Source organism: Danio rerio, chromosome 13, assembly GCF_052040795.2.
Source record: "Danio rerio strain M-AB ecotype USA chromosome 13, GRCz13ab, whole genome shotgun sequence".
NCBI classification, from domain to species: Eukaryota; Metazoa; Chordata; class Actinopteri; order Cypriniformes; family Danionidae; genus Danio; species Danio rerio.
In genome coordinates, this window is record NC_141033.1 from 7485529 (window position 1) to 7499687 (window position 14159).

General features: G+C 38.4%; 1 protein-coding gene across 4 annotated transcripts in view; it reads left to right on the top strand.

Moving 5' to 3' along the window:
* The window catches only part of rps6ka2 (ribosomal protein S6 kinase, polypeptide 2), a 109990-nt gene that overhangs the window by 88290 nt on the left and 7541 nt on the right, over positions 1-14159 (top strand). For all 4 annotated transcript variants that reach the window (XR_015505614.1, XR_015505615.1, XM_087278908.1 and 1 more), the window contains 7 exons: positions 1475-1600; positions 1806-1895; positions 7083-7241; positions 8670-8831; positions 9024-9100; positions 12054-12171; positions 14004-14141. Coding sequence is in view for 2 of the 4 variants with exons in the window: in XM_087278908.1 (XP_087135034.1) it covers positions 1475-1600; positions 1806-1895; positions 7083-7241; positions 8670-8831; positions 9024-9100; positions 12054-12171; positions 14004-14141 (870 nt within the window). In the remaining 2 variants the exon portion in view is untranslated. The remainder of the gene's footprint in view (positions 1-1474; positions 1601-1805; positions 1896-7082; positions 7242-8669; positions 8832-9023; positions 9101-12053; positions 12172-14003; positions 14142-14159) is intronic.

Sequence of the window (14159 nt, forward strand, 5' to 3'; positions counted from 1 at the left end):
TTTAGGTGAACTACCCCTTTTTATGTATTTATTTTAGCACAGACGAGTATGTACTTATTAATATATGAAGGATTCAGTGCAAACATTAGCACCTGTTAGCTTTCAAAAAAATCGACGTAGCACAAAACTGTAAGTGCAAAGATGACGCGTCATCTCATTATTATTCATAGGTGAGTTTTCTTATTCTATGAGAAGAGTCTGCTTCCTAATTATTTATGACTGCACGTGCTTTCCGAAGGCAAGACAGACCTGCCAGTGCCAAGCTGTGAGACACGGACCCACGGCACACAGTATTTAGCTGTTCATGAAGGGTCGCATGTGTTTGTTTCCATGATCACGGAGTTTGTTACATGTTTTTCCCAGCAATGCTGTCAGGGTCAATACAGCAAAGTGCTGCAAGAATTGTCGGGAGAGCAGTACGAGAATTGGAGAATGGCGGACGTTGTCTTTTATCAGGAGTCCGTTCACATTTAGACACATCGCCGTGCTGCTGTCTTTGCCTAAATCCTTCAGATTACCAGCAGGGCTAATGGTTGAAATAGACAGGGCAAGAGACCTGCTGCACAGAGTCTGCATTCAGACCCGGGGATTGAGGGAGAAGTCCTCATTTATAGTGTTTATATGAACACTATCTTTATAATGATATAAATCGTGGTTGTGTTTATGAAATTCAGATAACAAATGTAGCAGGGCATTAAATTACTGTTTATTTCTTTGCATTTTAACTTTGTAAACTATAAACTCATGCGTCTCCTCATGGTTTGTGTCTCATTTTGTGAGCCAACCGACAACAGTTGTTCGCTCCCCACCTACTCCCCAGCTGGCCACGCCTACTCCTTTCCTTTGCTTGCAGAGCTCTACACCCATTATGATGCTTTTGAAAAAACTCTGAGGTAGACCTAAACCGAAAGTGGGGGGTGTCATCACCCTTTCAAATATGACAGTTTATTTTACCCCAGTATTTTCAAAGGCATTTCTGCACTAGCCAGTTGCAACTAACTGTGCTAGTGGTTACAACAGTCTTTCATATCATGAAACAACTAAATGAATGCTTAAGTCTATTTAACTGAATGTATTGTAATTACATTACAACATAGATGCTGTAAAAACAACCTTGTGAAATTTAAAATAATTACATTAAGCTTTCACCGGAAGTTTGGCTTTAAAACTCTAGCTGTGCATAGAGCCTATAAAGGACTGTTATTATTACAAAATTAAGCAATTATATATCTTCAACAAAAACTTACAGTTTAGTCTGCAAATGTTGAAGTGATGCAATGCTGAAATTGTTAACAAGGGTCAATGGGAAATTTTCTAAATTCTTATTAAGAATACTGACTCTAAAACTTCTTTTTCGGAGGGGAAATGAGTCAAGTTCAATTGTTTAGCACACTGTTGTCCATGCACCATATCCATAGTTAAATGTGTATTGAAATAAATATCAAGTGTATTTATGTGTGCTGTTTCATTGCAGCAACTTCATGGTAACAACATTCATTTCACTGACGGCTATGAACTCAAGGAGGACATCGGCATTGGAGCGTATTCGGTCTGCAAACGTTGTGTCCACAGAATCACCAGTGTGGAGTACGCTGTTAAAGTGAGTATAAAATCAAATCTTTCAAAGCACTGAAATCCATGACATGTTCTTTGTCCGACAAATGACAGGGCAGAGTTCTCATTTAGTGAACAGCAGAGGCAGTTTAATAAGAGCCTCTTGGTGAACTGTAGTAGAGAAACAGCATCACACAGTGTCAGTCAATGCTTTAGCAGACTCTGCTTTTGACCAGCCCACTTCATTTTAGATTATTGACAGATCCAAGAAGGACCCCTCTGAAGAGATCGAGATTCTTCTGCGATACGGCCAGCATCCAAACATCATTACTCTAAAAGATGTGAGTCATGTTTTGTGATTTTTTATTATTTATTATTTTTTTATGAAGCCCCTACAGTGCTAGTACAAATGTCTGCATGTATTTAAGAAGTGTACTTGAGAAGCAACTTTTCTGCTGTGATTCACCAATGTTTGAAGATCTAAATGTTTATTGTTTTTTTTTTTTTTTTAATTATTGATTTAATTTCTTTAATACAATATGTGTGCTTAAGGAAAATAGTTTGATTCTGTGCATTACCATATAAAAAAGATTCCCCTAATCAGGCCCGGATTGGTTAATTTAGAGGACTAGGAGAATTCCGAAGTCCGTTTTTTGGCCGCGAGGGCTGGTGTCCCTAGCAGCTTGCACTCTTAGCAGTCAAACTTGTTTCATTGATTTATTTATTTGGCCATTTTTATTCATTATTTTGCAGCAGCTCCGCTCTTTTTATTTATTTTCTCGCAGCCACATGAGCAAAATGCAGCCTGCAGGTTAATGATGACGTAACTAGCATTCCACCCCAAACAGCGGCACCTTAGTGAAAATAAGAATTCAAATAATTAATATTAATGAATATTTCACCTGCTCAATGAAAATCAGAAAAAAAAAATTTAAGCCATCAATAGAAAGTAATACTGTGGTTAAAAGAGTCTTGCAGATAACAGTGTAATACTTTATTCCAAATGCACCAGCATATTTGTCATTGTGGTCCAGTGGTCAGCACGTTGCGTTATGACGCCACTGACCCGAGTTCAAATCTCATCTGAGTAATTTTTTAATTTATTATTTTCTTCATTTTTAGTTTTAAGATATATAATACTGTTTTGGTTACTTATGTGGATGTACCAACACAATCTCACGGCAATTAGTAACTTTTTCATTTAGTGGCTAATTCGTACGAATTCGTACGATCTAATTCGTACATTTTTGTACGTTTTGCTCATCCCCCAAAATTGTATTTTCTGTAAATATTGGATGCTTTACTTCACCACCTAAACCTATTCATTGTGGTGTTCCACAAGGATCTATTCTTGGTTCTCTTTTATTTTCTCTTTATATGTTTCCTTTAAGCTCAATACTCCTCAAACATAACATAAGCTATCACTGCTATGCTGATGATCTCCAACTATACTTTCCAATCAAACTAGGAAAAGATTTATCATTAGAAAATCTTTTCCTGTGCCTTACCGAAATTAAGACCTGGATGACAAAGAACTCTCTGCAACTAAATGAGAATAAAACTGAAGTGTTAATATTAGGTCCTGCTGCTACCAACAATTCAATTAAAACTCAGCTAGGAGTCCTAAATGACAATCTGCACAATCACGCCAAAAATCTCGGAGTTATCTTTGATCCACTCTTGCAGTTTGACAAACATGTAAATGCGGTTGTGAAGAGCAGCTTTTTCCAGCTTAGATTGTTGGCAAAAGTTAAACCCTTTCTTTCTAAAAAAAGATTTAGAAATCGTTACACATGCTTTAATCTCCTCTCGGTTAGACTACTGCAACTCTTTGTACATTGGCCTACCTCAGTCAACACTCAGTTACAATTACAGTTGGTCCAAAACGCAGCCGCCAGATTAATAACAGGAACTAAGAAAAGAGATCATATCTCCCCTGTCCTCGCCTCATTGCACTGGCTACCTATAAAATACAGAGTTGATTTTAAAATTCTTCTTTTCACTTATAAAGCTTTGCACAATTCTGCCCCGGCCTATGTCAGCAAGCTTATTAGGCCATATACAGCTTATAGACCGGTAAGATCCCTTGACCAGTTTCTTTTGTCTGTCCCTCGGTCTCGCTGCAAGTCAAAAGGTGATCGAGCTTTCAGTGTTGTGGCCCCAAGGCTCTGGAACAGTCTCTCTCTGAACATCAGAATCTCTCCTTCTTTGGATGCTTTTAAATCTAACTTAAATACTTATTTTTACTCTCTTGCCTTTGAGTGATGCATGCATATTATTTTTTATTATTTGTATTTTAGTATTACTTTTAAGTGAAGTTTATTCATAAACTAATTTCGAGAGGATCACGTGCTTATGATTTATCACGGCCAGTCTCGCATTTGCTAATCACTATCTTCCAATCATATGAGCCCTAAGCTACTATAAATAGCCACAGTTTTCAGTTCACTTTATCTTCGTTTGTAAGAAACCCCCCTCCTCCCCTATTCTCCTCCTTAACCTGTGATTGGGCGGCACGGCGGCCCAGTGGTTAGCACTGTGAGCCACACAGCAAGAACACTGCCGGCCCTGGTTCCACAGGACCGGTGGGTGTTTCTGTGAGGAGTTTGCATGTCCTCCCCGTGTCCGCGTGGGTTTTCCCCGGGTTCTTTGGTTTCCTCCCACCATCCAAAGACATTCAACATGCATAACAATCAAGCTTGTCTAATCCCTTGCGTTCCCTTAGCTACAGTGGCAGGGGAGTTCTGAGATCCACCGAGCTCAGGCTCCCCTCTTGCTCTGCCAACGGGAGGAAGCCCCGGGCTCGAGGAGCCCTTGAGCTCGGGGCTCTCTCCCGGGACAGCATGCCAAACAAGCTTTTGTAAATCATCAGCTAAGTGTGAACTCTTGAAATATATTTCTTTGTATTTTTAATACCAGTTTTTTTTTTTTTTTATTGTCTAGTTTATTTTATTGTAAAGGACTTTGGATCAACTACGGTTGTGTAAAATTGTGCTCTATAAATAAAGTTTGCCTTGCCTTGCCAATGATGGTTGGGTTTAGGGGTGGGGTTTGGTGCCACTCCTCCTTTTTAAAATCGTATAGTTTCTTACGACTGAACTCGTACGAATTCGTATGAATCAGCCACTAAACTGCCAAAACGTAAAATACTTAAGTTTTTTCGTGAGATCAGGCTGGATGTACATATTTTATTTTTATTTTTTGTGTGACTACCATTACAAAGGACTGGATATCTATTCAGAATTTTGCACCGAATATATATTTAGATACTGCAGGAAGGGACATTGTGATATTTTAAAGCAGTGGTCACCAAACTTGTTCCTGTAGGGCCGGTGTCCTGCAGATTTTCAATCCAACCCTAATCAAACACACCTGAACAAGCTAATCAAGGTTTAACTAGGTATACTTGAAACACTCAGGCAGGTGTGTTGAGGCAAGTTGGAGCTAAACCCTGCAGGGACACTGGCCCTCCAGGACCGAGATTGGTGACCCCTGTTTTAAAGAATAGTGTTGGAGATTTAGCTCCCCTTCTCCGTTCTCATATTTATTACAAACATTTGAAGTTCTAAAGCAGCTGTGTCCTTGAAAAAGACGTGGTAGTGTCATTAGAAACTGAATTGGAAATGACGTTATTTTAATATAGTCAGTCGTGAACTGAGGTAGGCCGGTCTAAGACTTGAAACTCCAGGGCTGAAAAGGAGTCCCACTCCTGCCCTGCCCCTAATGTATAAATATGTATTTTAAGACATGTGGAGGATGTTGGAATTTCAAAAGGGTTTTCTTCAATGTCAAAAATCGTAACAATTTATTAGATACAAATGAATAATTCGATGACAGAGCTCTGGGTTACGTTACCCCAATGCAATAAGAATTACAGTTAAGAGGTTCACAACTAACATACATTTCCTGACTCCAGCATATATACACAACTGATCTTAACAGGTGGAGTTTTGGTGTAACGTCTCTTGTCAGTCATTGTTCAGTCCTCCATTGGCCGGACCTTTGACATACTTCCTCTTTTTCTACGAATTCTCTGCACAACAAAAAAGCATACAACTTTCTGTGTTCAGTTTTAACACCTCTCTTTAGACAGGAAGTTTCTGCAGAGCTGAATTTAATTTTGGACCCGCATCTATCTACTTCTGCAAAAATGCTAATTAGTATGCACAGCACTCACACACAACCGTAGAAGTTCAGTTAATATATGACCCTTACATGACCAATACAAATAATTGTTTGATTAAAAGAAAAAGAGACAAAAATAATAAAAAAAAATGATTCCTATTTTACAACAAGGACAAAATAACAGCATTAAAACTGTACGTTTTTTCGTTGGCAGTTAATACAATTACATTTATAAAATGCTTAACATTTAAGTTAGAAATAAGAAAATGTAAATGGTTAAAATATTTCAGAATGATTACAGAAGTAAAATTTTAGGTGAACTACTTCTTTTTATTTATTTATTTTTGTCCAGTATGTACATATCAGTATATAAATGATTCAGACATGTGCTTGGTTATTGACAAAAAAAAGTGCAAAGTACTTTACAAAATGTACAAAATATCCTAAAGGAACATGATCTTGACTTTATATTCTAATTGTTTTACATATAAAGGGAAAGCGGGATTATAATCTTGATCATTTTAATAGCGAAAAATATATCTGTGCAGCATAACACTTGCTTTTGGTCCAGGGTCACAATTAATACTAATAATTAATAAAATAAATGAAATTAAATTAAGGGAAATCTTTAGTGTATTGTGGCCATGATGTACTAAAATGAGAGAACAAATTATTAGGTAAACAATTTCTGTTTAACGGAGAGAAGATTTTTTCAACACATTTCTAAACATGATAGTTTTAATAACTCATTTCTAATAACTGATTTATTTTATCTTTGCCTTGAAGACAGTAAATAATATTTGACTAGATATTTTTCAAGACACTTCTATACGGCTTAAAGTGACTTTTAAAAGCCGTTAATTAGGCTTTTAACTATTAACTATGTTAATTAGGTTAAATAGGCAGGTTAGGGTAATTAGGCAAGTTATCGTGTAATGATGGTTTGTTCTGTAGACTATCGAGAAACAAATATATAGCTTAAAGGGGCTAATAATTCTGTCCCTAAAATGTTTTTTAAAAAATTAAAAACTGCTTTTATTCCAGTCGAAATTAAACAATTTCGACTTTCTCCAGAAGAAAAAATATTCTCAGACATACTATAAAAATTTCCTTGCTCTGTTAAACATCATTTGGGAAATATTTAAAAAATAAAAATAAAATTGGGGGGTTATAATTCTGACTTCAACTATATATATAAAAAATGCCAAAAAAAAAATGTCCAGAGATTGAGTTTGGCCCTGTCGTATCACGTTAACCTGCATTAGCGCTGATCCAGTTTCACAAGTTTAGTTCTGGTTGCATAAGCCCTCATGGGTTCCCTCAGGTCTGCAGATGTCTGTGAGTGAAAGCGGCTTCACTGCAGTGTGTCAGAGAGACTGAATGGCGTGTTCTGTGTGCTGCAGGTCTATGATGATGGCAAGTTTGTGTATCTGGTGATGGAGCTGATGAGAGGAGGAGAGCTGCTGGACCGGATCCTGCGTCAGAAGTGCTTTTCAGAGCGGGAGGCCTCAGCTGTGCTCTGTACTATTACCAAGACTGTGGAATATTTGCATTCACAAGGGGTCAGTTTATATATAGGTTATGTGCATGTATGTGTGTGTGTAAATATATTTATAAGACTTAATTATAAGCCCCCCTTCATATTTTCCCCTTAATTTCTGTTTAACGGAAAGAAAATTATTCAACACATTTCTAACCATAATAGTTTTAATAACTCATTTCTAATAACTGATTTATTTTTCTCTTTGCCATGATGACAGTAAATATTATTTTACTATATATTTTTCAAGATACTAGTAATGAGCTTAAAGTGACATTTAAAGGCTTAACTAGGTTAATTAAGGAAGTTATAGTAATTAAGCAAATCATTGTATAACCACAATGGTTTGTTCCAACCCAAGCTCATTCTGGAAACGTCGCCTCGCGGACGTTTCTGGAGACCGCGATTTACATGGCCGGAGGTACGTAAGGCCACGTTTATTTTTTTTCGAGCAACGCTGCGGAGCGGTGTGGCGCCGCTTCGCCCCTCCTTTTCACGCTCGCCGGCCGACGGCTCCACTCCGAGTGGAGGGCTTTCCTGATGCAACCAGTTTGTCCGCTTAGCTCACAGCGTTGCGTCGGCGGAGCGGAGGCCCCAGAGGAGGAGGAGGAGGAGGAGCCGACCGCGGGGACGACGACCGGGATTGAGTCCGGGGAACAGCGGTTCCGGAAATCAGGTAAGACGAAAAACGAAATCCGAAAAATAAGGGCAAGAACGCGGCGGGATCCGAAAACGCGGTCGAAATCGAAGACGAGGGCTTTTGCTTTTTTTTTTTTTCTGAATGGCTTTTGCGAACCGTCGCTCGGGTTTAGGGAAGGAGGAGGAGGAAGAGGAGGGCGGCCGAGTCGGCCGATCCGGTGCCTTTCGCGCAAGAACGGCACGGGCGTGAACGGCGCGCGCTCCCGAGAGGCCCCCGAGACACGAAAAAGCGCGCACAGCGGCCTCTCGGGGATCCGCGAAAACAAAAACCGCTCGAATATGTACCTCCCAGGACGTAAATCGCGGTCTGCAGAAACGTCCGCGGGGCTACATTTCCCACAATGAGCCCGGGTTGGTTTGTTCTGTACAAAATTGGGGGAAAATATTGCTCAACGGGGGCTAATAATATTGATAATTATACTGATATGATATAATTATATAAATATTTGATAATGAAACTGCTTTCCCTCTAGCTAAAATGAAACAAATAAGACTTTCTACAGAAGACAAATTTTATAGGAAATACTGTAAAAAAATTCCTTGCTCTGTTAAACATCATTTATAAAATATTTGAAACAGTAATAAAAGGGCTTATCATTTTGCCTTCACTATACAGTATAACACAGTCTTCAATAGTTACTTGTTGTAAGCTTCTAAACATAAATATGTCATTATTTCAATTATAATGACACATTTTGAGTCACTTGTTTGTTACTCTCTGGTATTTATCATTGTTTCTACTTCTGTTTAGGTTGTGCATCGAGATTTGAAGCCTAGTAACATCCTGTATGTGGATGAAACAGGCGATCCAGAGTCCATCAGAATCTGTGATTTTGGGTTTGCCAAACAGTTAAGGGCTGAAAATGGTCTGCTCATGACACCTTGCTATACTGCGAACTTTGTGGCACCAGAGGTACTTTTAGATTCATTTCTCAGTGTTATAAACATTACATAAAACTGTATTTTTATTTGTAAAACTTCACGTCAAATGATTTTAAAAGTGACTGCTGTTTAAGGTTTAGTTTAATGACCTGAATTTGTAGTTTTCATCTCATTTAAAATTTAAAATAACTTACAGAAAAACAAAACCATGTGATTCATACAGGTCCTTAAGAAACAGGGTTATGATGCAGCCTGTGATATCTGGAGTCTGGGCATCTTACTCTACACAATGCTGGCAGGGTAAGTTGCTCTTAACTTGATATATGTTATAAATTACACTTATACTACTGTGTACAATTTTGTTAGTAAGAGTAAGTAAGAGTTTCTACTTTAATACTTATAAATAATGTATTAAATTTGTCAAAATTAACAGGTAATACTTTTTATATAGTTTATGATATCTATCTAATTTAAAATACAAGTAAACCTGAAGATAATTGCTGGGCTGGTGTGCCTTAGGGCCTACTCACACTATGTTATCCGAACCGTGCCCTGGCCCGTTTCCCGGATCGTTTGAGAAGTGTGGGTGCGCTGAATCGGGCTCAGGCACGGTTCACTTGGCTGGCCCTGGCCCTGTTGGAACAGGTGGGCCTGAGCACGGTTCAATTGGGCAAAACTGAAAGCGAGACGTGACTTTTAAGGGGCTGTTTCATATGGATTTATTAATCAATCTTACTGTTCAGTGAACGCAAACTGCTGTAGTTTATTAAAGACGCAAACCCCTCACTGCACCACAGCTGCGCGCCTTCAGCAGACCTCCTCATTCCTGCAGCACGAGGGCTTTATGGTTGTTTATGAGAGGCAAAAGTGGCGGATCTGTTCGGTGAAATATCTGACTGCGTGTCACCGCATTCCTAAGGACTGTTTGGCGAAATAACTGACTGCATGTCACTGCATATCAAACCAACTGAAATGATATAACTAGAGAAATCAGCGCAGCATCGATGACGTAAGCGTGCCCAGGCCCGATTGTAGTGTGAGTGCGGGAAGTCGGAGGAGACGGGAGGAGGGACAAGCGTGCTTTGGTATTTGGAGTACGGCCTTAAACTGCTTATTTAAATAAAATAGAGTGGAATGTGTGTAAAAGCATGGCAAGAACTGGTGTTTTTGATTATAAAGATAATAATAAATAATTTATTATGTTGCATGTGTATGTTGGCATAAGGTCAAAAATACATTGTTGGGGTCACAATTATAGATTTTTCTTTTATGCCAAAAAAAAACAAATATAAATAATATTATAGAAATAGTTCACCGAAAAATGAAAATTAGCACATAATTAACTCTCCGGGGCGACACGGTGGCTCAGTGGTTAGCACTGTCACCTCACAACAACAAGGTCGCTGGTTTGAGCCCCTGCTGGGTCAGTTGGTATTTCTGTGTGGGTTTTCTTCTGGGTGCTCCGGTTTCCACTGTGGCTCGACCCCTGATAAATAAAGGGACTAAGCCGAAGGAAAATGTATGAATGAATAAATTTACTTTCCCTATTATGTGTGAACTTTCATGAGATTTTTCTTCCACTGTTGAATACAAAAGAAGATATTTTGAGGAATTCCAGTTGCTGGAACCCATTCACTTACATAGTTGGAAAAAAACAATACTTTGAAAGTTAATGAGTACAAGCTTTTTTCCTATGTAACTTTTACGTTGTACAAAAGAAAGAAACTGTAATAGGTTAAAAGTTTGGTAAATAAATGTGTAATTAAATCATAACAAAATTTTCATTTTTAAGGGATCTCTTTAAGTAAAGATCGTGTTCCATTAAGTTGTTTTATATATATATATATATATATATATATATATATATATATATATATATATATATATATATATATATATATATATATATATATTATATATATATATATATATATATTTATATATATATATTCATTCATTCGTTTTCTTGTCGGCTTAGTCCCTTTATTAATCCGGGGTCGCCACAGCGGAATGAACCGCCAACTTATCCAGCAAGTTTTTACACAGCGGATGCCCTTCCAGCCGCAACCCATCTCTGGGAAACATCCACACACATTCACACACACACTCATGCACTACGGACAATTTAGCCTACCCAATTCACCTGTACCGCATGTCTTTGGACCGTGGGGGAAACCGGAGCAACCGGAGGAAACCCACGCGAAGGCAGGGAGAACATGCAAACTCCACACAGAAACGCCAACTAAGCCAAGGTTCGAACCAGCGACCTTCTTGTTGTAAGGCGACAGCCCTACCTACTGCGCCACTGCCTCGCCATATATATATGTATGTATATGTGTGTGTGTATATATATATATAGTTGAAGTCAGAATTATTAGCCCCCTGTTCATTTTTTTTCCAGTTCTTGTTTAACGCAGAGAACACATTTTTTTTCACGTTTTTTCAACACATTTCTAAACAGAATAGTATACATTCTATACAGAATAGACACATTGGACTGAATGTTTGTCATGATCAAAAGCAGTTGAAAGAAAACCAGCACTAGTTCAAAGAACAAACTAAATCACCAGACACACAAATAAATTTAAAAAGTCCATTATGTTTGGTGGATTTAATCCAAATGTCACATGTCGTACACCCACACTGCAAGGTTTTTCCCCCATGCTAAACTCATCTCCGTAAGAACAGACTGTATTTATTGCTCTAAATGAGCTGAGAATATTAATCTAGGCATGCTGTACTCTATGTAAGCCATTGTGTTTTGACCATCTGCAGCTTTACGACAAACAAAAATCAGTCTACCTACATGGCACGGTCTCTCCTTTCCTAATTTTCTAAAATTAACGGTTGACCTATCAACACAAACCAATCAAAACCCTGTGTAGAACACCCTTTCCCCCATTGCCCATATGAGGGGACTAATTTCTAGAGCAGGGTGGAGGGGATTACCTGGTAAGCCGGGTCAAGTCACCGAGTAATTGTACTGAACACAATGCTATCAGAAGCCAAGCAGCACTCTCAATTTAATGTCCCTGACTATGGATTGAGCTTTAAACCTCAGTGTAATCAGAACATTTGCAAAAAAAAAAAAAAAATCTCACTCCTCCGACCTAGCCATATGGGTACTCTAAAAATAACGCAGTGGAAATGGGGGTATTGCAGGAAAAATAATAAAAATAAGCCGCTCTTTTCTTTCTCTTCTCACCGCACTCACGAGTTCTTTCACACTCTCTGCAATCATTCTCTTCCACAGTTTCACGCCCTTTGCTAACGGCCCTGACGACACACCAGAGGAGATCTTGGCTCGCATTGGCAGTGGGAAATTTGCCTTGTCAGGAGGCAACTGGGACACGGTGTCTGACGCAGCTAAGGTCAGTTTTCTTATTTCTGCATGATCTCAGGAAGTTTCTTTAATATATATATATATATATATATATATATATATATATATATATATATATATATATATATATATATATATATATATATATATATATATATATATATATATATATATATATATACATACATACATACATACATACATACATACATACATATATATATACATACATACATACATACATACATACATACATACATACATATATATATATATATATATATATATATATATATATATATATATATATAATATTAATATTATTATAGTATTATAATTATAATTTTATTATAATTTTTATTATAATAATTTTATTAATAATATTATAATATAATATTAATATTATTAATATTAAATTAGCTTTTTTTTTACCTGTTTTAACCACCGACTGTAAAAGATATGGACGTAGTATCCGTGACGTCACTCTAAAGCCTGGTTTATACTTCTGCGTCAAGTGATCGCCGTATCCCGCAGCGCATGCAACGCGCGTAGCTGTGCATTTATACTTCTGCGCGCTGTTTCGGTTGTTCTGCAATAACTCTTCCAAAACGCTAGTTGGCAGTGAGGTGTTAATGTTCCTCTGTGTCGAGTTTCTTCGCTGGTGTTTTGTTTTTTCTGAACGCTTCCTGAATGTACAAGTGGCTCAAACTTGCTCATTTTGAGGCACGAACTGGCGGACATGCAACAACTAAACACAAAACAAAACTATCCATCCGGAGCTCCTTCACGGGACTTCACACTTGTAAACAATCGCCTCATCAGGCTCGCGCAGCTATCGGTCCCGTCCAGGCTCATCAGCGCTACCAAGCTGACCAATCACAGAGCTTGGGCTATGCGTTGTTGTGATGTATAGTTACATTTTTTGAGAGGTGTACATCAGCAAAGCTGACGGCCATAGCGTAGGGCTATGCGTCCACACGTAGGCTGCGCCGTAGCATACGTGTGCGCTTGACGCAGAAGTATAAATCAGCCTTAAGGCAGGGGTGTCCAAACTCGGTCCTGGAGGGCCGGTGTCCTGCAGATTTTAGCTCCAACTTGCCTCAACACACCTGCAAGGATGTCTCTAGAAAGCCTAGAAAGAGCTTGATTAGCTAGCCCAGGTGTGTCTGATTAGGGTTGGAACTAAACTTTGCAGGACATCGGCCTTTCAGAACCGAGTTTGGACATGCCTGCCCTAAGGTTTCTGAAGGGCACAAATGAAGCTACAAGTGGGCGTGGCCAACCAGAGTCATTTTGTTTGTGTGTCATCGCTCCAACCAAATAAGGGCAAAAAGGCGGAGCTAGCATTTTGCTCAGACAAGTTTTTGTTTAGAAGAATGCTTAATACTTCATTACCTGCTACTCGTTTGTGTTCTGACTACTTGACAGAGATGTGATAAATGGAAAGATGTTGGCTGTTTTATTAAAAGGAGAGGAGCTACTCTATGTCCCACCCTCCCTACTTGGTACAGTTTAGATTGTCAAACATCAAATTAAAAAATGCTAATTTCAAAGCACTTCACTGGACTTTTAAAGCCTATTATATAGCCTATTATATAAAGACCTTTATGTTTATATCAGGTTCATCTCTTCTAAATGGAATTTTGTCACTGTTTTGTAGCACATTAGCTTATAGATATCCTAAAACCTAACACACTGATAGTTACATCTAAAAAACATTTTTAATTCCATGGGACCTTTGAGAAACATTTATTATTGATATCAATGTTGACAGTAGTTTTGCTGCTCAAGTTTGTTATAGGAAGTGATACACTGCCACTTGTAAGCCTGACTCATCACAATAATGTGATTTTTGCACAGGACATTGTGACTAAAATGCTACACGTGGACCCTCATCAGCGGCTAACAGCACCACTTGTTCTCAGACATGCGTGGATCGTGAACCGGGATCAGTTATCTCAGAGTCAGCTGATCAGACAGGATGTGACTCTGGTGAAGGTAGGCTACTACTCCTGT